Below are 25279 nucleotides of genomic sequence, written 5' to 3'. Positions count from 1 at the left end.
GTGCTTGGCACAACCTAAGTGCTCAATAAATACTGAATGAGTGAGTGATTTCTCTGCCTTGTTATCTCAGTCCGCCTCAGCAGGCCTTTCCCAGGCTTCAGGCTGTATTGTGGTTAGAGCAGGAGAGGAGGCTCACGTATATTGAGGAAGTTTTTCATTTTGTTTCAAGGATTCATTTATTTATCTAAAAGGCAGAGGTACAGCGAGGCAGAAGCAGAGGCAGACCCAGAGAGAGAGATCTTCCATCTGCTTGCTCACTCCCCAAATGGCTACAATGGCTGGAGCTGGGCCAGTCTGAAGCCAGGAGCCAGGAGCTTTCTCCTGGTCTCCAATGTGGGTGCAGGGGCCCAAGGACTTGCATCATCCTCCACTGCTTTCCCAGGCATACCGGGAGGGAGCTGGATTGGAAGTGGAGCAGCCATGACATGAACTGGCATCTATGTAGTATGCCGGCACTGCAGGCAGTGGCTTTACCCCGCTATGCTACAGTGCTGACTCGCAGAAGTTTTTCTCTTTCTCTCTCTCTCTCTATTTTTTTTAATATTTATTTATTTATCTGAAAGTCAGTTTCAGAGAGAGGCAGAGACAGAGGGAGGTCTTCTATCCACTGGATCACTCCCTGAGATGGCCACAATGGCTGAATCCATGAGCTTCTTCCAGCCCCTGGGTGGCAGGGACTCAAACATTTGGGCCATTTTCTGCTGCTTTTCCAAGGCCATTAGCAGGGACATGAACTAGTGCCCATATGGGATGCTGGTGTCATAGGCACTGGCTTAACCTGCTCTACCACAACAGTGGCCCTGAGTTTTCTTTCTGTAACATAAAAAGCCCTCTTTGCTTTTATTATGGAGAATCCAGTGAAAAATTGCCTCTCTATTCTGGCCTCCATTCTGAAGAAACCAGATGGCTGTGGACTTCGTGGGGCTAGAGGAGGTCCCATGCTGAGTTTGGGGGCCCAAGTCACACACTTAGCACTGGCATGGTGCTTTTGGTGGAAGCAGGCTCACCTTGCCCTGGTAGGGAGGGTGGTCTGTTCCATGGCGATGGAATTGGTTTGCTAACCCTAACCCTTCAGGAGATAAAGAAGAAGAAAGGCATAAAAGAGGAGGTCCAGCTTACAAGCAAGCAGAAGGAGATGCTGCAGGTCCAGCTGGACAAGGAGGCACAGATCCGGAGGCGGCTTCAGGAGGTTAGTGGCTGCCACCCTGATGGGCCCATGCTGCAAGAGTCCTGAGCAGCCCCGGCCTGCTCCTCAGTGTCCTGGAGCAGGGCCCTGCTGACTTGCCTCCTGGGCCGCTCTGCTTGCAGCTGGACGGGGAACTGGAGACCGCGCTAGCACTGTTGGACACCATCCTGGCCAAGAACCCATCGGGCCTGACCCAGTACATTCCGGTGTTGGTTGACTCTTTCCTGCCCTTGCTGAAATCTCCCCTGGCTGCTCCCAGGATCAAGAACCCTTTCCTGGCTTTGGCTGCCTGTGTGATGCCCCCTAGGCTCAAGGCTTTGGGTTAGTCCTTGTTTCTTGGCCATGGGGAAGGACTGGGGCAGTTTGGGAGGTGGGCAGGGATGTCCTTGAGTGTAGGGGGGACTTGGTGACCTCTGCTGCTGGGTTTTGCTTTCATGTGGAAACAACCTTGGGAACCTGAAGCTGGATATGCTTTTAGGCCCAACACAGTGCTTCCTCTTCTCCCTTTTGCTTTCACTCTGGGGACCACGTTTTAGATGATAGTGTCTGAGCTTTCTGTGGCAGCTTTTGTTTTTAATGAAACAAATTATGTACTGGAGCTGGCACTGTGGCATAGTAGGTTAAACTGCCTATGGCACCAGCATCCCATATGGGTACTGGTTCAAGTCCTGGCTCTTCCACTTCTGATCCAGCTCTCTGCTAATGGCCTGGGAAAGCACTGGAAGATGGCCCAAGTGCTTGGGCACCTGTACGCACTTGGGAGACCAGGAAAAAGCACCTGGCTCCTGGCTTTGGATTGACCCAGCTCTGGTCATTGTGGCTGTTTGGGGAGTAAACCAGCAGATGGAAGACCTCTCTCTGTCTCTCCCTCTTTATATATATAACTCTGCCTCTCAAATAAATAAAAAAACTTTAAAGAAAATTAAGCATTTACACTTATTTGAAAGGTAGACAGAGGTCTTCCATCTTTCAGTTCACTCTTCAAATGCCTGCAACAGCCAGGCTGGGCTAGGCCAAAGGCAGGAGCCAAGAACTCAACCCAGGTCACTCTGGGTTACGAGGCCCCAGGTATTTCAGTTATCACCTGCTGCCTTCCAGGGTGCATGTCAGTAGGAAGCTGGAATCAGAAGTGGAGCTGGGACTTGAACCCAAGCACTCCGAAATGGAATGTGAGTGTCTCAAGCAGCAGCTTAACAGCGATGCCAAATGCCTGCCCCATTTACAATTTCTTGAGTGTCAAAAGGAGGAGCTCCCCACCTGCCTACCTGTGATAGGTAGCTGTCCTGAAAATTGAGTGAGAAATTAGGTTGAAGACATTTTGGCAGAGCAGAAGAGGTTATTAAGTTAAGGGAGGGACCAGGCTCCTCTGCACTGGGTCACTTTTTGTGCCTGGGCCACATTCAGTGTCTTTGTTTGAGTCATCCCCTGCCAGGTCTCTTCTCTTTGTCACAGGCACTTTGGTAAGCCATGTGACTCTGCGCCTACTGAAGCCAGAGTGTGCTCTGGATAAGTCCTGGTGCCAGGAAGATCTGTCAGTGGCTGTGAAGAGGGCCGTGACGCTGCTGCACACCCATACCATCACCAGCAGGGTGGGCAAGGGCGAGCCAGGTAAGGGATGGCACGGGACCATGGGCATGAGGCGGTCTACACCAGTGTGGGAAATGTAGCAACATCATCTGGGGTTTCCTGAGTCTGTGACCAGTTCCTTCCCTCTCTGGCTTTGGTTTCATCATCTAAAAAATGGGAGCTTTGGAACCAATGAAAGATTTTAAGTGCAATCTTGATATTCTTTGACCAAGACTGACACCACATTGAGGGTTTACCTTTTGTCACTGGCATCTGCTTCTGTTTTGACCTCTGGGCGTTTGTAGAGCAGAAGCAGGATTGGCTTTATCATTGAGCCAGCAGCTGTCGTCCCTGTTGTTGTACCATGTGCTTGGAGGTTTTGCAGGGGCTTCCAGTCTCAGCCTGGGGCACTGCCCCGCCTGCAGGATCACACCTGCTTCTTGCATCCACAGATGCCGCACCTTTGTCTGCGCCAGCCTTCTCCTTAGTCTTCCCGTTGCTGAAGATGGTGCTGACTGAGATGCCCCACCACAGTGAAGAGGAGGAGGAGCGAATGGCCCAGATTCTTCAGATCCTTACCGTCCATGCCCAGCTGAGGGCCTCCCCTGGCACCCCGCCTGGGCGTGTGGATGAGGTTGGCAGGGAAGCTCTGCACTCCCATTGGCCTGAGGGGAATCAGGGAGGCAGGGCTTGTGATGCTTGCTGACGTATGAGCAGTTCTAGCTGGGGAAGTAGAGAGTATGTGTCTATACCTATGGCTGCTACACATGTGGTATTGTGGGTTTTTTAATGCAAAAAAGGGTCCTGCTATTTCTTTCCTAGGATGAGATCCTCCAGATAGGTCAGTGTGTGTGGACCTGCCTAATTGACATCCCAGGTCACATGAGATCCTACAGCATGTTTTACTTAACTGTCCCTATTGATGGCTGTTCTGGGTGGTTTCTGACTTTGTCCTGTTTTGAACACCGCTCCGATGTTGTTTGGACATGCCCCTTACACACCTGGATGTGAGCATTGCTAGGACAGATGTTGGATGTGGGATTGCTAGGTTGTGTGGCATATTCTGATCTCTTCTATCTCTTAAGAGTTCCCTTTTCTCCAAACTTAATTCAACCTCAGGTAGTATTTGATGTTGCCAGTGATGGGTGAAAGAATGAAATATCTTTGGGTAAAGCTGAGTACCTCTTCAACTGTTTATGTTTCATCTCTATTCTCTGTGAATTTCAGGCACATTTCAGAATTTATTTATTTGTAGCTTCTGAGGATAACAGTTGCCTGGGGTTAGCGCCTGTAGACTTTATTGTAAACTTAATGAGATTTCGGCAGTGGAGTCAGTTGTATGGCCCAGAATGTTTTTCTGTGGGGAGGAGGATGCCACTTGACTGGCCACCAGGCTGGTTACAGACCTTCCCCACAGCCTCATCCTTACTTTTCTGCTGTTCTTCCTAGAATGGCCCGGAGTTGCTGCCGCGTGTGGCCATGCTGCGTCTTCTGACGTGGGTGATTGGGACAGGCTCACCCCGCCTACAGGTGATCTGGTTTTCAGTTGGCTGTTGCTGTGACTCGTGACCTTGATCTCAGGTTCCATGTCTCTCTCAGCTCTCACTTTCGGACTTGGGAAGAAGGACTGCTTTTGAGAGCCAGCCTGAATGTTCTTGGCTAGTGAGGGATTTTACTGGAGTCCAACACTGAGCCTGGTTGGGAGCTGGGGGTCTTTGCACTAGAAGGGCTTTGGGGGTGGATGGTCTCCATTCAAATCTCCCTCATTCTGTTGTTTGGCCCCACAGTAATACATCTTTGGTCAAGCTGAACCCAGTGGGTCAATGTCTTCTCTAGGTCCTGGCATCAGACACTCTGACTACCCTGTGTGCCAGCAGCAGTGGTGAGGAGGGCTGTGCCTTTGCAGAGCAGGAGGAGGTGGATGTGCTGCTCAGTGCCTTGCAGTCCCCCTGTGCCAGCGTGCGGGAGACTTCACTCCGGGTGTGTATCCACTCTGGTGGGGCCACTGCTGCGTGCCTTATCACTCTGTGCTTTAGGAGGATGTCTCTCACTCTAATGGGAGGTCCTAGAGACAAAGAGAAGAGATTATGGGGGTGTTTTGGGGGGTCCTAAAAATCAGGAAACTGGCACCCATATGGGATGCCAGCGCCATAGGTGGAGGCTTAACCTACTGCACCACAGTGTTGGCCCCTCTTGTTGGCTTTGGATCATTCCTAAAGAATCCACTTGGAGTCAGGCACTGTGGCATAGCTGGTCAAGCCACTGCTTGCAGCGCCAGCATACCGTATAGGCGCCAGTGCATTTTCTTAATAAAAATGTAAAAGATGATAGATAGCAATGTGATAAATTTTTCCTAAAAATTTATTCAACAAAGAGATTGTACTTTTTCTGGTTTTGTCTATCTTGTTTATTTAGAGATAAATTTTTTGTTGTTTTGTTTGTTTAAGGAATTAATTATTTATTTGAAAGGCAGAGGTGACAGAAGGAGTGAGATCTTCCATTTTCTGATTCACTCCTCAAATGGCCTCAATAGCTGGGTCTGGGTTAGGCCAAAGCCAGGAGCCTAGAACTCCATCTGGGTCTCCCACATGGGTGGCAGGACCCACGTACTTGAGTCTCCTGCTGCTGCTTTCCCAGGCACTTTATCCAGGAATTGGTTCTAAAATGGAGAAGCCAAGACTGGGACTGATGCTTCTATATGGGGTGCTGGTGTCATAGGAAGTGGCTTAATCCACTGTGCCACAAGGCTAGCCCCATACATTTTTAAGTTTTACATTAAAAAAATTGTACCATCACACAGCCTCAATTCATAAAGCAGTTTGAGGAGATCTGAGCGGGCAGGCAATTGAGCTGATTCACAGCAGTGCCTACACCAGTGCCATCTGGTGACATTTTCTACATTGATGGCAATATGTTATATCTGTGCTTGTCATGTGTGAGTACTGAGCACCTGAAATGTGGCTGATACTACTGAGGAACTCAGAGTTGATTTTTATTGGTTTAACTTTAAATATAGCCACAGTGAGGGGTGGGTGAGGAGGCAGGTAAGAGGCTCTTCTGAAAGGTCCTACTTCACACAGTCCAATCTACTCCCAGGGGCTGATGGAACTCCACATGGTATTGCCAACACCTGACACTGATGAGAAGAATGGCTTGAACCTTCTGCGGAGGCTCTGGGTGGTCAAGTTTGACAAGGAGGAGGAGATCAGGAAGCTGGCTGAGAGGTGAGAGCTGGCAGGAGGTTGTTTATTTCCTGCTTTGTCCTCTCTGCTGTTAGGAATTAATCAGACCTGGTGTACCTGGGTTCAGTGAGAGAAGGACTGAGTGGTTGGAGTCGGCAGCACATGTGCTGTAGTTTCTTCCCTGACCTACCTCTTTGGTGTGCTGTAGGCTCTGGTCGACAATGGGCCTTGATCTGCAGCCAGACCTCTGCTCCTTGCTGATTGATGACGTCATCTATCACGAGGCAGCTGTGAGGCAGGCTGGGGCCGATGCCCTCTCCCAAGCAGTGGCTCATTACCAGCGGCAGGCGGCAGAGGTGATGGGCAGGCTTATGGAGATCTACCAGGAGAAGCTCTATGTAAGTGATCTGGGTGGCGGGAAGTTGCATTGAACTCTGCTCAGCCCCCAACTACTCCAGATAGGAGTCTTGGGGCTCACGGTGGTTTCCTACCCCACAGTCCTATTGCTGGTCTACTGGGCTGGCTGGGGAAAGTACTGTAGAGATTTACCCTGTTGTCTGTTGCAGCGGCCACCCCCAGTGCTGGATGCTTTGGGACGAGTTATTTCCGAATCTCCTCCAGATCAGTGGGAAGCCAGGTATATATCCGCTGTTCCAGTCTTGTTCCACTCTGCACTTGCTGAGATGCAGCAGATGGGTGGGGTGGGTGCTGTGAGGAGGCAGTGTGGCATAATGGTACATTTAAAGGAATGAGCAAAGCTCCCTCGGAGTCCAGAGACCCGAGTTCAACTCTTGGCTCCTCCTGTGCCAGCTGTATGACCATGGGCATGATTGTTTTTTTTTCTCCAGGCCTCTGTTTCCTCAAGTGTATGAAGGACACAGTAACAGACCCTATTTCATGGGTTGTTAGAACTAGCCAATCAGGCTGGCGCCGCAGCTCAGTAGGCTAATCCTCCGCCTATAGTGCCGGCACCCCGGGTTCTAGTCCCAGTTGGGCACTGGTTCTGTTCCGGTTGCTCCTCTTCCAGTCCAGCTCTCTGTTGTGGCCTGGGAGTACAGTGGAGGATGGCCCAAGTGCTTGGGCCCTGCACCCACTTGGGAGACCAGGAGGAATCACCTGGCTCCTGGCTTCGGATCGGCGCAGTGCGCTGGCTGCAGCACACCAGCTGTAGCGGCTACTTGGGGGGGTGAACCAATGGAAGGAAGACCTTTCTCTCTGTCTCTCTCACTGTCTAACTCTACCTGTCAAAACAAACAAACAAACAAACAAAAAAAAACTAGCCAATCAGCAATATGTAGGCATGGGTGTTTGATGCAGCACTGAAGACGTTCCATATTAGAGTGTCTGGGTTGGAATCCTGGCTCTGCTTCCCATCCATCTTCCTACTAAAGCATGCTGTGGGGGCAGCAGGTGATGGCTCAAGTAGTTGGGTCCCCCTGCCATTCACATGGGAGACGTGGATTGAATTTCAGGCTCCTGGCTTTGGCCTGCTCAAGCCTTGGCCATAACAGACATTTGGGAAATGAACCAGTGGGCAGGAGATCTCTCTGTTAATCTCTCTGTTTCTGCCTTTCCAATAAATACAAAATAAGTGAATAAAAATGTATCTTAAAAAACCTATGCAGGGGGCCTGGCACTGTGGCATAGTGGGCTAAACCTCTGCCTTCCACACCAGCATCCCATGTGGGCACTGGTTCAAGTCCTGGCTGCTCCTGTTCTGATCTAGCTCTCTGCTATGGCCTGGGAAAGCGGTAAAAGATGGCCCAAGTCCTGGGGCTTCTGTACCCATGTGGGAGACCTGGAAGAAGCTCCTGGCTTTGGATCACCCAGCTGCAGCCATTGTGGCCATTTGGAGAGTAAACCAGCAGATGGAAGACCTTTCTCTCTGTCTCTCCCTCTCTCTGTCTAAAACTCAACCTCTCAAGTAAATAAATAGTCTTTTTTTTTTTCTTTAAAGATTGAGAGGAGGTCTTCCATCCGCTGGTTCACTCCCCAAATGGTCGCAATGGCCAGAGCTGTGCTGATCTGAAGCCAGGAGCCAGGAGCTTCCTCCGGGTCTCCTAGGCGGGTGCAGGGGCCCAAGGACTTGGGCCATCCTCCGCTGCTATCCCAGGCCATAGCAGAGAGCTGGATCAGAAGTGGAGCAGCCAGGTCTTGAACCTGCGCCCATATGGGATGCCGGTGCTTTAGGCCAGGGCATTAACCCACTGCACCACAGCACCGGCCCCTAAATAAAGTCTTAAAAACAGGCCGGCGCCATGGCTCAATAGGCTAATCCTCCTAGCGGCGCCAGCACACTGGGTTCTAGTCCTGGTCAGGGTGCTGGATTTTGTCCCGGTTGCTCCTCTTCCAGTCCAGCTCCCTGCTGTGGCCCGGGAGGGCAGTGGAGGATGGCCCAAGTCCTTGGACCCTGCACCCGCGTGGGAGACCAGGAGAGGCACCTGACTCCTGGCTTTGGATCAACGTGGTGCGCTGGCCACAGCGCGCCAGCTACAGTGGCCATGGGAGGGTGAACCAATGGTAAAAGAAGACCTTTCTCTCTTTCTCTCTCACTGTCCACTCTGCCTGTCCAAAAAAAGAAAAAAGTCTTAAAAACAAAAAAACCAAAAAACTACTCAGGGGCCAGCGTTGTGGCATAGTAGGTAAAGCTACTCTCTTTGATGCCAGGATCCCATGTAGGCGCTGGTTCGAGTCCTTCCTGCTCCTCTTCCAGTTCGGCTCTCTGCTAATTTGCCAGGGAAAGCAGCAGAGGAAGGCGCAAGTGTTTGGTCCCCTATACCCATGTAGGAGACCAGGAAGAAGCTTCTGGCTCCTGCTTCAGCCTGGCACAGTCCTGGCTGCTGCAGCCATTTGGAGAGTGAACCAGTGAATGGAAGATCTCTGTCTCTCCCTCTCTGTCTTTCAATGAATAAAATAGATAAATAAACCTTTAAAAAAAAAAAAACCTATGCAAAATGCTCAGTGAGTATTAAGTCTTTTCCCTCAGAGCCCATAAGTAGAATTTGAATGGTTAGGCAGTTGTCTTGGAACAAGTAGGAGTTGGGAAGACACCTCTCCCAGAGCAGCCACAAAACACACAGTGCTATCAGTTTTCTGGGTGGCTGACTCTGCCTTTCCCCACTTGGATGTAATTTTGTGTGTCAATGTGAGGTGATATATGAGCTCATCCTTGTTTAATTCTTTTCTTTTTGTGTAGTTGAGAAAGACAGAGAGAAAGCTCTCATCTACTGGTTCACTCCCCAGATATGTTGGAGCCAGGAGTTCAATCCAGCTCTCCCATGTGGGTGGCAGGGGTCTTGAGCCATCACCTCCTGGCTCCAGGACATAGAATTGAAGCTGGAATCAGGAAGGGAGGTGGGACTTGAACTCAAGAATTCTGATACGTTATGTGGGCATCTACACTGCTATGCTGAATGTCTTTTCTGGTTTTTTTTATGTGATGTTTTGATCCATGTATATATTATACCGTGATCAAATCAGGGTGTGACAGAGAGAGGGAAAGACAAATAGATCTTCCATTCCCTGGTTCACTTTCCAAATGCCTGCAACAGCTAAAACTGGGCCAGGCTGAAGCCAGGGGTCTAGTGCTCCATCCATGTGGGTGGCAGGGTCCCAAGTACTTGGACCATCATCTGCTTCCTTCCTAGATGCATTAGCAGGGAGTTCTGTTGGAAGCCAGGGCACCTGAGACTTGAGCAGCACTTCTGTATGAGATGCTGGCATTATAAGCTACAGCTTGACTCGCTGTGCCAGATGCCAGGCCTCCAAGTGCCTTTGCATCTTGATTCCTTTCTTTTCTCTTACAACTTGCCTTGGAGGTAGAGGAATGGCATTGCACTCAGATGTGGGGCAGTAGGTAGAACAGCCTCCCACCCAGGGTCACCATGTGGAAGGTGAACTTGGGGCAGGTGGCAGGTGGCTCTTAATTTGATGAGTTTCAGACCACTGAGTGAGCACTGGATGGTGGGCTCTGTGCTGTGCCTTCCCTGTCCTGTAGCCCTGTTTGCTGCTGCCAGGACCTCTTTGCTTGTTACACGTTGACAGCTTCCATCAGCGCAGAAGGCCCCAAAGGCTGGCCCCAAATTGCCAACATGCTCCCATTTCTTTCCAGGTGTGGCTTGGCCTTGGCCCTGAATAAACTCTCCCAGTATTTGGACAGCTCTCAGGTGAAGCCACTCTTTCAGTTTTTTGTCCCTGATGCCCTCAATGACCGAAACCCAGACGTCCGAAAGTGCATGTTAGACGCAGCTCTTGCAACACTCAACACCCATGGGAAGGTAAGAGGGTTCATTCTACCAGCCAAGTAGATAGGGCTGAGCCGTGGACACAGAAGTGCTGAATGCCAGACATCCTGGTGGGCATGACTAGCCTATGATGGGAAACTGCATATCTTTTTCTTTTGAGCCAGAAAGACCTTGAGGTTGTTAAATTCTTGTGAACCTGCTACAGTCTTTCTGGAAAACTGGGAAAGCTGCTGGCATTGCCGGTTGACTTGTCCGGCTTGGTCCTTGTGCAGAGACCATCACCCCCAGATAAAACCTGTGGGGTTGGCCTGAGCTGCTGGGTGGCTTGACTTTCTAGGAGAATGTCAACTCGCTGCTGCCAGTGTTTGAGGAATTCCTGAAGAATGCACCGAATGATGCCAGCTACGATGCCGTGCGGCAGAGTGTGGTGGTCCTGATGGGCTCCCTGGCCAAGCACCTGGATAAGAGTGACCCCAAAGTGAAACCCATTGTTGCCAAGCTTATTGCTGCCCTTTCCACACCCTCTCAGCAGGTACGTGCTGCCTGACCTGGGAATTGGGAACTGACCGTAAATAGGCAGAGGGTTGCTAGGAGCCCAGTGGGGGACCCCAAAGGGCCCATTCTCTGGGAGGAGTCATCCCCTCTCCCAGAGGAGTCTGGTGTATAGTTACCAGCAGGTTGTAGTATGTACCTGATGGGGCATGCGTGTCAGAAGAGGGTAGAGAACACTGTTTTCTGTCTCCTGTAACACCCAGGGCAGGGTGGAGTTGGGGCTTGGGGACATCTAATGAGTGCTGCACAGGACTGTCAGTCACCAGAAAGGCAGTCGTTGTGCCTGCTGTGCTGATGAGGCAGGCCCCTCCCATAGGTGCAGGAGTCCGTGGCCAGCTGCTTGCCGCCTCTCGTGCCAGCCATCAAGGAGGATGCTGGGGGGATGATCCAGAGGCTCATGCAGCAGCTGCTGGAGTCTGACAAGTATGCAGAGCGCAAAGGGGCCGCCTATGGGTTGGCAGGCCTGGTGAAGGGCCTGGGCATCCTGTCACTGAAGCAGCAGGAAATGATGGCAGCACTGACTGATGCCATCCAGGATAAGAAGAACTTCCGCCGGCGAGAGGGTGAGTGCCTCTGAGCGTGGTGCTGCAGGAGGAAGGACCGTGGCCTTTCTTCCCCAGCTGATGGGCTGCAGAAGGGGCAGTGTGTGACCCTTCACCGCAAGGACCCTCCTGAGTTGACCTGAACATTCTGCCTTTTTTTTAAAAAAATATTTATTTATTTGAAAGGCTGAGTTCCAGAGGGGGTGGAGAGACAGAGAAAGAGATCTTCCATCTGTTGGTTCACTCCCCAACTTGCTGCAATGGCTAGGGCTCTGCCAGGCTGAAGGCAGGAGCCTAGAACGCCATCCAGTCCACCGCATGGGTACAGGGGCTCAAGCTTCTTCTGATGCCTTCCCATGCAGATTAGCAAGGAGCTGAGTCAGAAGTGGAGCAGCCATGACTCAAACCAGGGTTCATAATGCCGGCTGCTGAACTTCCTGCCGTTTTCCTCGTCAGTGCCCCTTTGCTGGGAGATTCTGCATGACTCTCCTGCTCTGGCCTCTTGTGCTCTGCCATGGCCTGCTGTGTGGCTTCTCGAGCTGAGATAGTGTGTGCTGCACATTAGTCTCACAGTGCTCTGAGAGGTCCCAGAGGGTAAAGAGGTGCAGGAAAATTGCCAGCCCTCTCAGTCCCCTGGGGCTGTCCCAGCTGGCCTATTTCTCTCACCCCAGGAGCCCTGTTTGCCTTTGAGATGCTTTGTACCATGCTGGGGAAACTCTTTGAGCCGTACGTGGTTCACGTGCTGCCCCATCTGCTGCTGTGCTTCGGGGACGGAAACCAGTATGTGCGTGAGGTAAGTCCTAAGACTGCACATGCACACAGCCACTCACAGGCGTGAGGGTCAGCCAGGGGAGTCTGTGAGGTGTGGGAGCCCCTGTTCCCACTGCTGTAGTCCCTTTTGCCTGCACCTGGGGCCCTTGTTACTGGTGTGGACTTCCCTGATTCCCACTAAAGATGTGTTCTCAGCTGTGTCTGTGGTCTTGGTTTGACACAGACACCCGGTGAGTGAGGCTCCTTGTAGGCCACTAGGACTTGCATCAGGGCTGGACCCTTGCTTGGCTGAGGAGGCCCCTGAACGTCTTTTCTCCTTCCTTGAGGCTGCAGATGATTGTGCCAAAGCTGTGATGAGCAACCTGAGTGCTCATGGTGTGAAGTTGGTGCTCCCCTCCCTACTGGCTGCCCTGGAGGAGGAATCCTGGCGGACCAAAGCTGGTATAGTTGCTTTGTTCTGTCTCTCTCAGCTTCCTGTTCTGAAAACTGCCCTCATTGGGGATCTAGGTATCCTCAGCTCTTGTCCTCAGCTCTTGTCCTCTGTGTGTGGGCCCAGCCCGTGATAAGGCCAAGACTGTGCTTCTATAGTTCAGGTGCTTTCATGCCAACACCAAGTCTCTGACAGGCTACAGCCCTCACACAGGAAGTCCAAGAGCTTTAAGGCTACTCTGGCTAGTTCTGTGGCTTTAAAGCATTTTTTCCTCTCAGTGAAACTCTTTAAAAATAAGATCTTGTTTGGAACCTTAATATGCAAGACATGTAAGCAGAGCTTCCCTGGTTGTGGGAGGCGGGAAGGGTGGTGGTGTGGGAGCTTTGAAGTCTAAGGCTCTCCACCTGGGCTCTCCCTTGGTCCTTCATGCTTTGCCCTATTGTTCAGAACATCACAGATCTAGGTCAGTTCCCTCATTTGTGGATAAGGAACCTGGGGCCCCAGCATTTAAGTGAATGGCCCCTAGGTCACCAGCTCACCTCCATCCTGGTCTGCTTCTTTCCCCTACCACTCTGACCCTCACAGGGATCCTAGGCTCAGCAGCCTCAAGAGCTTTTTACTTCCTCTGCTGAAGCCAGCCCCATCCGTTCCCCTTCTGAGGACTGCTTGAATACAGTCTGCAGGGGGACAGACCGGATGGCCCCTGCCCATACAGTAGCCAGCCCAGGTGACTTGCTGGCCTGTGCCCAGTGATTTACTGCTGGGCACGTGTTTGTTTACAGGGTCGGTGGAGCTGCTCGGGGCCATGGCGTACTGTGCTCCTAAGCAGCTGTCATCCTGTCTGCCCAACATTGTGCCCAAGCTCACAGAGGTGCTGACCGACTCCCACGTCAAAGTTCAGAAGGCTGGACAGCAGGCACTCAGGCAGATCGGCTCTGTCATCAGGAACCCGGAGATCCTGGGTATGTGTCCTGCCGGGGCACTCACCCTGGTTGCCCCCACCTTTGGACGCTGTAGGAAGCATGCGCCTATTCAGTTAAGACATCTTTTAAATGCTGGGAAGCCCTTTTCCTAAAATGTTAGTTGAAGGTAGTTTGGAAGCAGCCTGTTTCCCACAAGTCTGGAGATGTCATTGGCTGCCCACAGGGACACCAGAGAAGCTTGACTCAGAGATCCCATGTGCTGAGCCAAGCGTGAAGCCAGCAGAAGTGAATAGCACTTTGGACCCTCCCAGTGCCATTCAAACTGTCTGCTGCTTTGGGAACTTTCTGTTCAGTCTCTTTCCAGGAGGCTGCTGGAAGGGAGGGTTAGGGAAAGGGTTTAGCCCCCTGACTGTACTCTCTAGAAACCTTGTTGTACTTGTTAGATTATAGGCTTCTGCTTCAAGCATCAGTGCCCGGAGTATTTCAGCTAGGGTATTGCTAGATGTTTTTTATTCAGAAAATGGTGGAGTCTTTTTGTTTGCTTATATGAATTTGTTATTTTTAAATTATTTCTTTATTAGAGAGAGGAGAAAGAGGCACAGAGAGTTCCTGTCTGCTGGTTCACACACTCTGTCCCCCAGAGATACCTGCAGTTGGGACTTAAGGAACTCAGTCTGGGTCTCCCACATGGGTGTCAGGGACCCAATCATTTGAGCCATCACTTGTCCCTCCCTGTAGTCTCTGCAACCATTGTTCCTCTCTGTATTCCTGTGAATTCAGCTTTTTTAATGTACAATAGGCCTGGGGATTTCTAAGGCATGAACAGTCTCATCTTTATCAATGAATAGAAATGCATGGACCTTTTTTGGAAAATTGTGATATAATTTGCATAATATAAAACTTTTAAAGTGTACAGTAAACTGGTTTTCAGTGTATTCACAAATTTGCGGTATTGTCACAGTTCACTGTTGTCCAGTTCCAGAATATTTTCATAGCTCCAGAAAGAAGCCACATAACCATTAGCATTCACTCATTTGTCCCCAAACCCCAACCCACAGTGTCAGTCTACATTCTGTCTCTACATTCGCCTGATGTGGATATTTCATGTAAACTGAAGCACATAATTAATGACTTTTGTGTTTGGCTTTCACTTAGCCTGATGTTTCCAGGGTTCATCCATGTTGTAGCAGGTGTCAGTACTTCGTTCTTTTTTATGGCTGAATAATACCCTTTGTGTGGATATATGGTTTTGTTTATCGTTTTATTCATTGATGGATTGTTTCCACCTTTTGGTTCTTAATAATGTGCTGTGAACATCTGTGTAAAAGTTCTTGTGTGGACATAGGTTTCAGTTCTCTTGGTTAGATTCCTAGGAGTGGAAGTGCGGGATTATGAAGTAACTCTGTTTAACTTTCTGAGAGCTGTTTTCCAATGTCCAAATGACTGTATCACTGGACATTTACAACAGCAAAGTATGAGGGTTTCAGTTGCTAACACATGTCATTTAATTTGCATTTCCCTAATGACCAATGATGTTGAGCATCTTTGCTATTTGCATATCTTCTTTAGAGAACTACTTGAGTCTTTTGATCATTTTTTTTTTAAGATTTATTTTATTCATTTGAAAGAATTACAGAGAGAGGTAGAGACAGAGAGAGAGGTCTTCCATCTGCTGCACCAATCCAAAGCCAGGAGCCAGGAGCTTCTTCCTGGTCTCCCACATGGGTGTAGGGGCCCAAGGACTTAGGCCATCTTCTACTGCTATACCAGGCCATAGCAGAGAGCTGGATCGGAAGAGGAGTGGCCGGGACTAGAACTGGCACCCATATAGGATGCTGGCACTGCAGGCCAGAGCTTTAACCTGCTGCACCACAGCACCGGCCCCTTGATAATTTTTGAATGATTAGTTTTTTTTTTTTTTTTTTTTTTATTTATTTATTTTTTTGACAGGCAGAGTGGACAGTGAGAGAGAGACAGAGAGAAAGGTCTTCCTTTGCCGTTGGTTCACCCTCCAATGGCCGCCGCGGCCGGCGCGCTGCGGCCGGCGCACCGCGCTGATCCGATGGCAGGAGCCAGGAGCCAGGTGCTTTTCCTGGTCTCCCATGGGGTGCAGGACCCAAGCACCTGGGCCATCCTCCACTGCACTCCCTGGCCACAGCAGAGAGCTGGCCTGGAAGAGGGGCAACCGGGACAGAATCCGGCGCCCCGACCGGGACTAGAACCCGGTGTGCCGGCGCCGCTAGGCGGAGGATTAGCCTAGTGAGCCGCGGCGCCGGCCATGATTAGTTTTTAAATTGTTGGTTAGCATGGGTCTTTTTTTTTAAAAAAAAATTATTTATTTATTTGAAAGGCAGAGTTATAGAGGGAGAGGAAGAAACAGATATCATCCATCTATTGGTTCACTCCCCAAATGTCCGCAAGGGCAGGGGCAGGGGCTGGGCCAGGCCGAAGCCAGGAGCCAGGAACTGGATCCAGGTCTCTCATGTGCTTGGCAGGGGCCCAAGTATCTGGGCTGTCTTCTGCTGCTTTCCCAGGCACATTAGCAGGGAGCTGGATCAGAAGTAGAGCCACTGGAATTGAACCTGTGCCTATATGGGATGCCAGCATTGTAGGCAATGGCTTAACCCGCAATGCCACAACCCCAGCCCCTAGCGTAAGGTTTTTTTCTTTTTAAGATTTATTTACTTATTTGAAAATCAGAGTTACACAGAGAGAAGGAGAGGCAGAGAGAGAGAGAGAGAGAGAAAGAAAGGTTTTCCATCCTCAGGTTCACTCTCCAATTGGCTGCAACTGCCAGAGCTTTGCCAATCCAAAACTAAGCCAGGAGCCTCTTCCGGGTGTCCCACACGGGTACAGGAGCTCAATCTCTTGGGCCATTTTCTGTTGCTTTCCTAGGCCACAGCAGAGAGCTGGATTGGATGGAGCAGCAGGGACTTGAACTGGTGCCCATATGGGATGCCTGCACTGCAGGCGGCGGCTTTACCCGCTATGCCACAGTGTTGGCCCCGCATGAGTCTTTATAGTGATTAAACTCTCTGGACTTGTTGAAGAGATAAGCTAGGTATCCCTTTTGGAATTCCTTCTGCCAGGCTGCTTATGCTGAATTTTAAAGAGCTTTTATCTGATCTTAGATTCTGTAGGACTGTGAACTTCACTCCCACCACTGGCTCAGAGGCTGTGGTTTCTCAGCAGATTTTTCTCAAGGCCACTTTCGAGTGACTGGTTTCAGGATAAGATCCATGGTGCCTAAGAACATTCCTGTGAGGCTTAGCACTTGGGCTGCCACTCAGTGTACAGTGAAGCCAGCCGACGGGCCCCATGCTGGATCAGCTCTAGAGCATAAAAGGGCAACAGCTGCTGCCTCCACGTAGCCCCCTCTATTTCTCACTGATGGAGCAAGGGTTGCTCTTTATAGACAGAGCTGGCTTCCCCAGCTGGTGACTTAGGGGACTGCAGTGGGGAACTTCCATGGACTTCCCTTTCTTCTGAGTCACTGTGATTCTGGGGACCCATGGCCTTGCCAGTACATGGTGTTTTTACAGCCAACCTCTCTCCTGTGTGGACCTATAGCCATTGCCCCAGTCCTGCTGGATGCCCTGACAGACCCCTCAAGGAAGACCCAGAAGTGCCTGCAGACCCTGCTGGACACCAAGTTTGTCCACTTCATTGACGCCCCGTCCCTGGCCCTCATCATGCCCATCGTCCAGAGAGCCTTCCAGGACCGTTCTACAGACACACGGAAGATGGCGGCGCAGATTATTGGCAACATGTACTCACTGACAGACCAGAAGGTAGCAACCCAGCGGGGCACGCGATGGGATAGACCCCGAGATGCTGGTGTAGGGTGCAGTGGCCCTGCCATGGCAGACACACAGGGATGTGGGCATTCGTCCCTGATGGTGTTTGGAGGAAGAAGTGGGCAGAGCTGGATATCTGGGCTCTGAGGGTGTCTTGGAGAGTGCAGTGTACCGGTCCTCGCTAGCTTAGTCTTCAGGCAAGGCCTCCACTTTGAGCTTTGAGAAGGCTTGGGAAAGTGGCTGCTTCTCTGCCTGCCTGCCGTGTTTGCCTGTCAGAGCATTCGCCTCTGTCAGCCTGTCAGAGGAATTTAGTGTAGTTTGGGGAGATTTGCTTTATTTGCTCCCAAAAACTTGCGTGTGTGATTTGCTTGGTGAGGCTGTGGACAAAAGAAGAGGAAATGGAAAAGTCATGTCAGTTCTAGAAAATTGGGAAATTAAAAAATCAGAAAAAGTTTTGCCCCTAGATCCCTGCCCAAATTAAAGCAATCACTGTTAATGTTTTCTAATTATATTAAGAGAATTATATTCCTGAACATAAGCTGCTGCTGCTTCTTTTTTTTTTTTTTTTAAGATTTATTTTATTTATTTGAAAGACAGAGTTACAGAGCAAGGTAGAGCCAGAGAAAGAGAGAAAGGTCTTCTATCCGCTGGTTCACTCCCCAAATAACTGCAATGGCTAGAGCTGAGCTGATCCGAAGCTAGGAGCCAGGAGCTTCTTCCAGATCTCCCAGGCAGGTGCAGGGGCCCATGGACTTGGGCCATCTTCTACTGCTTTCCCAGGCTATAGCAGAGAGCTGGATTGGAAGTGGAGCAGCTGGGACTCAAACTGGCGCCCATATGGGATGCTGGCGCTGCAGACTGCAGCATTAACCCACTGAGCCACAGCACCGGCCCTGTAAGCTTACTTCTAGATTATAACAAGTTATTCATAAACTGGGTTTTTAATAGTTATATAATATCCCAAGTTTATATACCATAACTTATATAATTCTGTCATTGGTCATATAGTGTCCAAGGTTTTTTTTTTTTTTTTTCTATTTTAAGTGATGCTGCAGTGAACATAAGGCGTTTTCTATATTTAAGATGACTCCCTAAAACTGAATGCTACATCAAGAGACATAAACATTTTAAGGTGAAGAAAGGGAAGATGGTAGAGGAATTCTGAAAGCAAAGTACCAGAAATAATTTGCTACGCATTGCACTGGGGGCAGGCCTTGGTCCTAAGAGAAGAATAGGAGGAATAAGAGCTTTGAACTGTAGCTGGTGGCTCTGGGACCTGCTGAGGATGGGCCTGGGGACCCTTGTCAGTTTCCCTGAGCAAGTTGCAGTATGCCTTCCAGGGAGGAGTCCAGAGGGGGATTTTCTTTGCCATTATACCTTCGCCACCTGTTCTCTGAGCAGTTAGATGTTTGTTCATGAGCTCTCCTTGTCAGCAGAATGGTGCGGATAGAGTCCGCAACCAACTGGGTCCTGGAGAAAGCAGGAATCGAGCCCCCACCTGAATCACCTTCTGTGTTGTTGCAGGACTTGGCTCCTTACCTGCCCAGTGTGACACCTGGCCTGAAAGCCTCTCTTTTGGACCCTGTGCCTGAGGTGAGTCTGGGGGTTAAGGGAAGAAGCTCATATTTTAGCCCAGTCCTAAAGAAACTGCTACCTGAGAATTCCCCGAAGCTGCTTTTGTGTCAGTCAGGTAGCGAGGAGACCTGTGTGGCTGCCTTGATGGGAAGTGCATCTCCTCATTTCCCTGCTCGGTTACCTGACAGGTGCGCACCGTATCTGCCAAGGCTCTTGGGGCCATGGTGAAGGGCATGGGAGAGTCGTGCTTTGAGGACTTGCTGCCATGGCTGATGGAGACGCTGACCTATGAGCAGAGTTCTGTGGATCGTTCAGGCGCTGCACAAGGTGAAGCCAGAGCAGGCCCAGGGGCCAGACTGGGAATGCCCTCTAGGGGCCTCCAGCTCCAGCGGGTTCATTGTGTCCTTGTGTTACAGGGTTGGCTGAAGTCATGGCTGGCTTGGGAGTGGAGAAGTTGGAGAAGCTGATGCCAGAAATCGTGGCTACAGCCAGCAAAGTGGACATTGCACCTCATGTTCGAGATGGCTACATTATGATGTTCAACTACCTGCCTATCACCTTTGGGGACAAGTTCACTCCTTATGTGGGGCCCATCATCCCCTGTATCCTCAAAGTAGGTACCGGTAATCATGCTGAGGCTAAAGAAAGTGAGCAGGGCAGGCTGCACGTGCCTTCCTGGAGTGCTGGGGCTGCTTGCACCTGGGGCCAGGTAGCAGAACTCCTCATCTGCTCTTCAGGGAGCTCCACTTCCTTTTGGTCTGGGTGCCCAGGGGAAGGCATCCCTGGCTGATCTACCCTCTGTGTGCCCAGGCTCTGGCAGATGAGAACGAGTTTGTGCGTGACACTGCCCTGCGTGCAGGCCAGCGGGTCATCTCCATGTATGCTGAGACAGCTATCGCGCTGCTGCTGCCCCAGCTGGAGCAAGGCCTCTTTGACGACCTCTGGAGAATACGGTGAGAACACGAGCCGGGAGGCCCAGTGGGCTTTTTGCACTTGGGAACTGTATTGAGAAATCAAGGGTAGAATGTTTCCCAGAACACTCTACTTGCTTTTCACCATTTTGTAGCTTTCCAATTTCCTGTAGCAATTTGCTTATTCTGATTTTTCCTTTGAAAGTTTCCTGTATTCCGTCCTCCACTTTGTGTTAAGATTTTAATTAAGATCTTTAATCTGGAAATTCCACTTACAGAAATTTTTTCTGGCCGGCGCCGCGGCTCAATAGGCTAATCCTCCGCCTGTGGCACTGGCACACTGGGTTCTAGTCCCGGTTGGGGCGCCGGATTCTGTCCTGGTTGCTCCTCTTCCAGTCCAGCTCTCTGCTGTGGCCTGGGAGTGCAGTAGAGGATGGCCCAGGTCCTTGGGCCCTGCACCTGCATGGGAGACCAGGAGAAGCACCTGGCTCCTGGCTTCGGAGCAGCGTGGTGCGCTGGCTGCAGCACACCGGCTGCAGCGCGCCAGCCGAGGTGGCCATTGGAGGGTGAACTAACGGCAAAAAGGAAGACCTTTCTCTCTGTCTCTCTCTCTCACTGTCAACTCTGCCTGTCAAAAAAAAAAAAAAAAAAAATTTTTTTCTAATGATATATTTGGTCCAGTGCTTAAAGCTGCATAAAGAGTGATGTTTATTGCAGTATCGCCTAACATTTAAAAAATTGGAAGTTGGTTTAGAAATATCATAGAATATCTATACAGTGTACTTTTGTTCAGCCACTACAGAGAATGATATAGGACAATATTAGCTGACACAGAAAGCTCTTTGATATATTGTTGACAGGATAACCCAGTCTGTCCTAGCCATGTGATGCATGCCTGCTTCCCTTGTGGGGGGTGTGCATGTCTGTGAGAGGTGGAAAGTGGACACAAGGCTATCATCAGAGGGTTAGGGCTGTTGCTTGAGTGCTGGGAGACTGAGTGATGGCTTATACTCTTCCTTTATGTATTTTTCTGTTTTCTTCAACTCTAGTGTGAATATAACTTTACAAAAAAAAAAAAAAAAGAAAGAAAGAAATTTGTTTATTTGAAAGGCAGATGTCAGAGAGGGAGAGACAGATTGTCTAGCCACTGGGAACCTCCCTAACTGCCTGCAACAGATGAGGTTAGGTGAGACCAAAGCCAGAAGCCAGGAACTCCATCCAGGTCTCCCATGTAGGTGTCAGGAACCCAAGCACTTGAGTCATCATCTGCTGCCTCCCAGCCACAGTAATAGGAAGCTGGATTGAAGACTGGAGTAGCTGGGACTCAAACGAGGCGCTCTGCTCTTAACCTGCTACACCACAACACTGGCCCCTGTTTACTGTTTATTGGAAGGGCAGAGTGGTAGAGAAGAGACAGACAGAGAGAGACAGAGGTGTATTTCACCCACTGGTTCACTCCCCACATAGCACAACAGCCAGGGCTGGTCGAGACTGAAGCCAGAAACCTTGAATTCCACCTGGGTCTCCCATGTTGGTGGCAGGGGCCCAAGCCCTTGGGCAATTTTCTCCTGCTTTCTTAGGCACATTAGCAGGGAGTTGGATCAGAAGTGGAACAACCAGTATTTGAACTGACACCCTGAAAAGGGATGCTGGCATTACAAGTGGCAGCTTAACCTGTGCCACAGTGCTGTTTCTTGAATATTATTTTTCTACACATTAAAAGCAATAAACCAAATTTATTTTGAGGCAGAAGGAAGTTTATCCTTCTAAGGCCTCCTGGTTTTTCCACTTCTGATGGTCTTTCTAGTTTCCTGTTCTGCCTCCCCTTTTTTTGTTCTTTAATGCTTTCTTATAACTTTTAATGTAGCAGTTTTCATACATGCATATTCTTTTTTTATTATTTGTTTATTTGAGAGAGAGAGTTACAGACAGTGAGAGGGAGAGACAGAGAGAAAGGTCTTCCATCTGCTTGTTCACTACCCAAATGGCCACAACAGCCAGTGCTGCGCCGATCCAGAGCTAGGAGCTTCTTCTGGCCTCCCACACGGGTGCAGGGGCCCAAGGACTTGAGCCATCTTCTACTGCTATCCCAGGCCATAGCAGAGAGCTAGATGGGAAGAAGAGCAGCCAGGACTAGAACCGGCGCCCATATGGGATGCCAGCACTGCAGGCAGAGGATTAACCTACTGCGGCACAGCGCCGGCCCGTGCATATTCTTTTTCATTATTAAAGTTCTATATGAACAGATGAGTATAAATACTAGAAAATATGTGGAAAGAAACGAAAATTGTCGTTTTTTTTTTTTTTTTTTTTTTTTTTGAAAATTGTCTTTAATCCTTTCCCATTCCAAGAAAATCACCATGACTGTTTGGGGTGTTTTTTCCTCTAGAGCTGGGCTGTGCCCTGAGACTGCCCTGTGCAGCTATGTAGCTTTTTTCTTGGCCTCCTTCACAGATTCAGCTCTGTTCAGCTACTCGGAGATCTCCTGTTCCACATCTCAGGGGTCACTGGGAAGATGACCACAGAAACTGCCTCTGAGGATGATAACTTTGGAACTGCTCAGTCCAACAAGGTGCGTGCCTGGGGTTGGTTTTCTTTCCTCTGCTGACTGTGGGATTCACCCTGGAGTTTGTGCTGGGGGCGCTTGCCCACCCTGTGTTCTTTTCCATGGCTGCAGGCAATCATCACTGCGCTGGGCGTGGATCGGCGGAACCGGGTGTTGGCAGGGCTGTACATGGGCCGCTCAGATACCCAGCTGGTGGTACGGCAGGCATCCCTGCACGTCTGGAAGATTGTCGTCTCCAATACCCCCCGCACCTTGCGTGAGATCCTGCCTACTCTCTTTGGGCTCCTGCTGGGTTTCTTGGCCAGCACTTGTGCAGATAAAAGAACGGTAAATTTCCTGGGTCTTGTTCTGGCCCAGCAATCCCTGATGCCTCCTTTCAGAGTCTAGAAATCTGGGTCCGCAGAGCGTGGTGGAGTCCTGAGTTTCCTCTAACAGGGAGTGTTTAGTTTTTTATGCAGCAAATTCTACTTAAGCGTCTCATATGTGCTGAGCAGGAACCTTGCCCGGGGGATATAATGGACAAGAAAGGCAGCCTCATTCCTTATCCTCATGAGCTGTAGCCTGGTCAAGGAGATGGCTATTAATCAGATAGTCATCACTCAGACAGACAGCTGTGGTTAGTACAACATGGCATTGCAGGTGCTGATAATAGGGGCATCTGGCAAGGAGGTCAGCAATGCTTCTTAGATGACATGATGCTTGAAGATGAAAGACAAGTAAGCGCCAACCAGGTAAGGAAGTGGTGAGACTATTCCATACAGAGGAAATAGTGCTTTAGATGCAAGCGTGGGGTGTGCAGAGGCCCTGTGGTAGGCAGGAACATAGCATATTGTAGGAGCTTAAAGAGGCCAGTGTGGCTGGAGTGAGAAAATAGGGCCTTGGTGATTGTGAGGAGGTGCCCAGCCTGGGTTCCTGATCACTTCTGCCAAATTTGGCTCACTTCCAGTCCTTAGCCCTGGCAAGCAAAGTGTATTTGATGCTAAACAATGGTTTGCGTGAGGCCTCAGAGAGCAGATGGGTTTTTTTCCTTAAAGTGTTTATTCCTTTTTTTTTTTTTTTTTTTTTTTTAAGATTTACTTATTTATTTGAAAGAGAGAGAGGGAGGGAGGGAGGGAGGGAGGGAGGGGTCTTCCATCCGATGGTTCACTCTCCAATTTTCTGCAACGGCCAGAGCTGTGCCAATCCAAAGCCAGGAGCTGGGAGCTTCTTCTGGGTCTCTCATAGGTGCAGGGGCCCAAGGATTTGGGCCGTCTTACACTGCTTTCCCAGGCCACAGCAGAGAACTGGATCAAAAGTGGAGCAGCCGGGACTTGAACCGGCGCCCATATGGGATGCTGATGCTTCAGGCCAGGGCGTTAACTGCTGCGCCACAGTGCCAGCTCCAAGTATTTATTCCTAAATCAGCTCCTCTTTAGCAAAAACACAGAAGTAAATTTTCAGCAATCCAGACAAATGGGCCCTAGGTGAATCAGCATGTGATATGTTTCATGTTCATATGCGAGGGGAGTTCAAACAGTTCATGGAAAATGGAATTAAAAGTATGAGTTTATTTTGTTGCACAACAATTCTTTTCATAATACGTGAACATGTGTATAATGAAGAACTATATGTAGATTTCAAAAATATTTTTTGTACCAAAATAAACATATTTTTAATTCCATTTGTCTATGAATTTTTTTTAAGATTTATTTATTTGAAAAGCAGAGTTACTGAGAGAGAAGGAAAGACACAGAGTTTCCATTCACTGGTTCACTCTGCAAATGGCTGCCAACAACTGGGGCTGGGCCAGGCCAGAGCCAGGAGCCAGTTTTCTTTCAGGTCCTGGACATGGGTGCAGGAGCTCAAGGGCTTGGCCTGTCTTCCGCTGCTTTCCCAGGCACATTAGCAGGGAGCTGGATCGGAAGTGGAGCAGCTGGGACTCAGACTAGCCAGGATGCTGGCACTGCAGGCAGTATCGAAACCTGCTGTGCCACAATGCCAGTCCCAGTTCATGAATTTTTGAAGTACTCTTTTGTAAGGTACCATCTCTTGCTTTAAATTGTGTAGAGATAATTTTTTTAAGATTTATTTATTTATTTATTTGCAAGGCAGAGTAACACAGAAAGAGAGAGAAAGATACTGTGTACACCGGTTCACTTCCCAAGTGGCTGCAATAGCCAGGTTACTGGCTCCAGCCTGGTCTCCCACATGGATGGTGGGGGCCCAAGTACTTGAGCCATCATTTGCTGGTTTCTCAGGTGCATTAGTAGGAATCTGAATTGGAAGCAGAGTACCCGGGACTCGAACCAGCACTCCGATATTAGAGACCAACATTGCAAGAGGCAGCTGAACCTACTGTACCGTAACACTGACCCCATAGAGATAATTTTCTGATGCAGTGTTTTGTGGGCCCCTTGGAAGCTCTTTAGGGGTAGGAGCATGTGGGAAACTTAAATCACTGTTTCAGATAAAGCCTGGAAGGGTCCCTGACCTTCATTCTGGAGGTCATCTGGGTGGCCTGGGGTTTGCAGGGAGTTAATGTCCTGACTTGATCTCTGCTGACAGATTGCAGCAAGGACATTGGGAGATCTTGTCCGGAAGTTAGGGGAGAAAATCCTCCCCGAGATCATCCCCATCCTTGAGGATGGCCTGAGGTCGCCGAAGAGTGACGAGAGGCAGGGCGTGTGCATCGGGCTGAGCGAGATCATGAAGTCCACCAGCCGGGATGCTGTGAGTATCTTTAAAGGGACCCGCAGGCCATGCTCCTGACTGATGGGGCGGTCACAGGAGCAGCCAAATTCACTGCTAGGCCACTTGTCCTGGGCTCTGGGACACACCAGCCTTGCTCTGGAGGGCGTTGCTGGCATTGGGATGCTAGCTGGACCATGTATGGCCTTCGCTTCCTTCTCAGCTTTCCTACCAGCTTTGCAGACTAAAAACGAAATGATTGCTAGGCCTCCTTGAGTGCTCTCAGGAAATTAGAGATGATCTTCACTGTCTTACACTCAGGAGTGCTCCAGAGCAGTCCCTCTTTGGCTCTTCTCGGTTCTGCTGA

General features: G+C 49.9%; 1 protein-coding gene across 1 annotated transcript in view; it reads left to right on the top strand.

Annotated features, from left to right (window-relative positions):
* Nucleotides 1–25279, top strand: part of GCN1 (GCN1 activator of EIF2AK4) — a 74126-nt gene that overhangs the window by 34965 nt on the left and 13882 nt on the right. Inside the window, exons 23-45 of the mRNA XM_008272306.4 lie at nucleotides 1076–1189; nucleotides 1309–1507; nucleotides 2639–2794; nucleotides 3205–3386; nucleotides 4202–4282; nucleotides 4589–4732; nucleotides 5849–5976; nucleotides 6143–6332; nucleotides 6501–6571; nucleotides 10046–10211; nucleotides 10516–10710; nucleotides 11047–11293; nucleotides 11944–12065; nucleotides 12370–12484; nucleotides 13256–13435; nucleotides 16967–17187; nucleotides 18718–18786; nucleotides 18957–19095; nucleotides 19185–19381; nucleotides 19579–19721; nucleotides 22134–22251; nucleotides 22357–22572; nucleotides 24790–24954. Coding sequence (XP_008270528.1) covers nucleotides 1076–1189; nucleotides 1309–1507; nucleotides 2639–2794; nucleotides 3205–3386; nucleotides 4202–4282; nucleotides 4589–4732; nucleotides 5849–5976; nucleotides 6143–6332; nucleotides 6501–6571; nucleotides 10046–10211; nucleotides 10516–10710; nucleotides 11047–11293; nucleotides 11944–12065; nucleotides 12370–12484; nucleotides 13256–13435; nucleotides 16967–17187; nucleotides 18718–18786; nucleotides 18957–19095; nucleotides 19185–19381; nucleotides 19579–19721; nucleotides 22134–22251; nucleotides 22357–22572; nucleotides 24790–24954 — 3558 coding nt within the window. The remainder of the gene's footprint in view (nucleotides 1–1075; nucleotides 1190–1308; nucleotides 1508–2638; nucleotides 2795–3204; nucleotides 3387–4201; nucleotides 4283–4588; nucleotides 4733–5848; nucleotides 5977–6142; nucleotides 6333–6500; nucleotides 6572–10045; nucleotides 10212–10515; nucleotides 10711–11046; nucleotides 11294–11943; nucleotides 12066–12369; nucleotides 12485–13255; nucleotides 13436–16966; nucleotides 17188–18717; nucleotides 18787–18956; nucleotides 19096–19184; nucleotides 19382–19578; nucleotides 19722–22133; nucleotides 22252–22356; nucleotides 22573–24789; nucleotides 24955–25279) is intronic.

This window comes from Oryctolagus cuniculus, chromosome 21, assembly GCF_051225735.1.
Source record: "Oryctolagus cuniculus isolate XC-2025 breed Fujian yellow rabbit chromosome 21, ASM5122573v1, whole genome shotgun sequence".
In the NCBI taxonomy this organism is placed as follows: domain Eukaryota; kingdom Metazoa; phylum Chordata; class Mammalia; order Lagomorpha; family Leporidae; genus Oryctolagus; species Oryctolagus cuniculus.
Note: the sequence above shows the minus strand (reverse complement) of the source record. Positions and strands in the feature narration are given on the sequence as shown.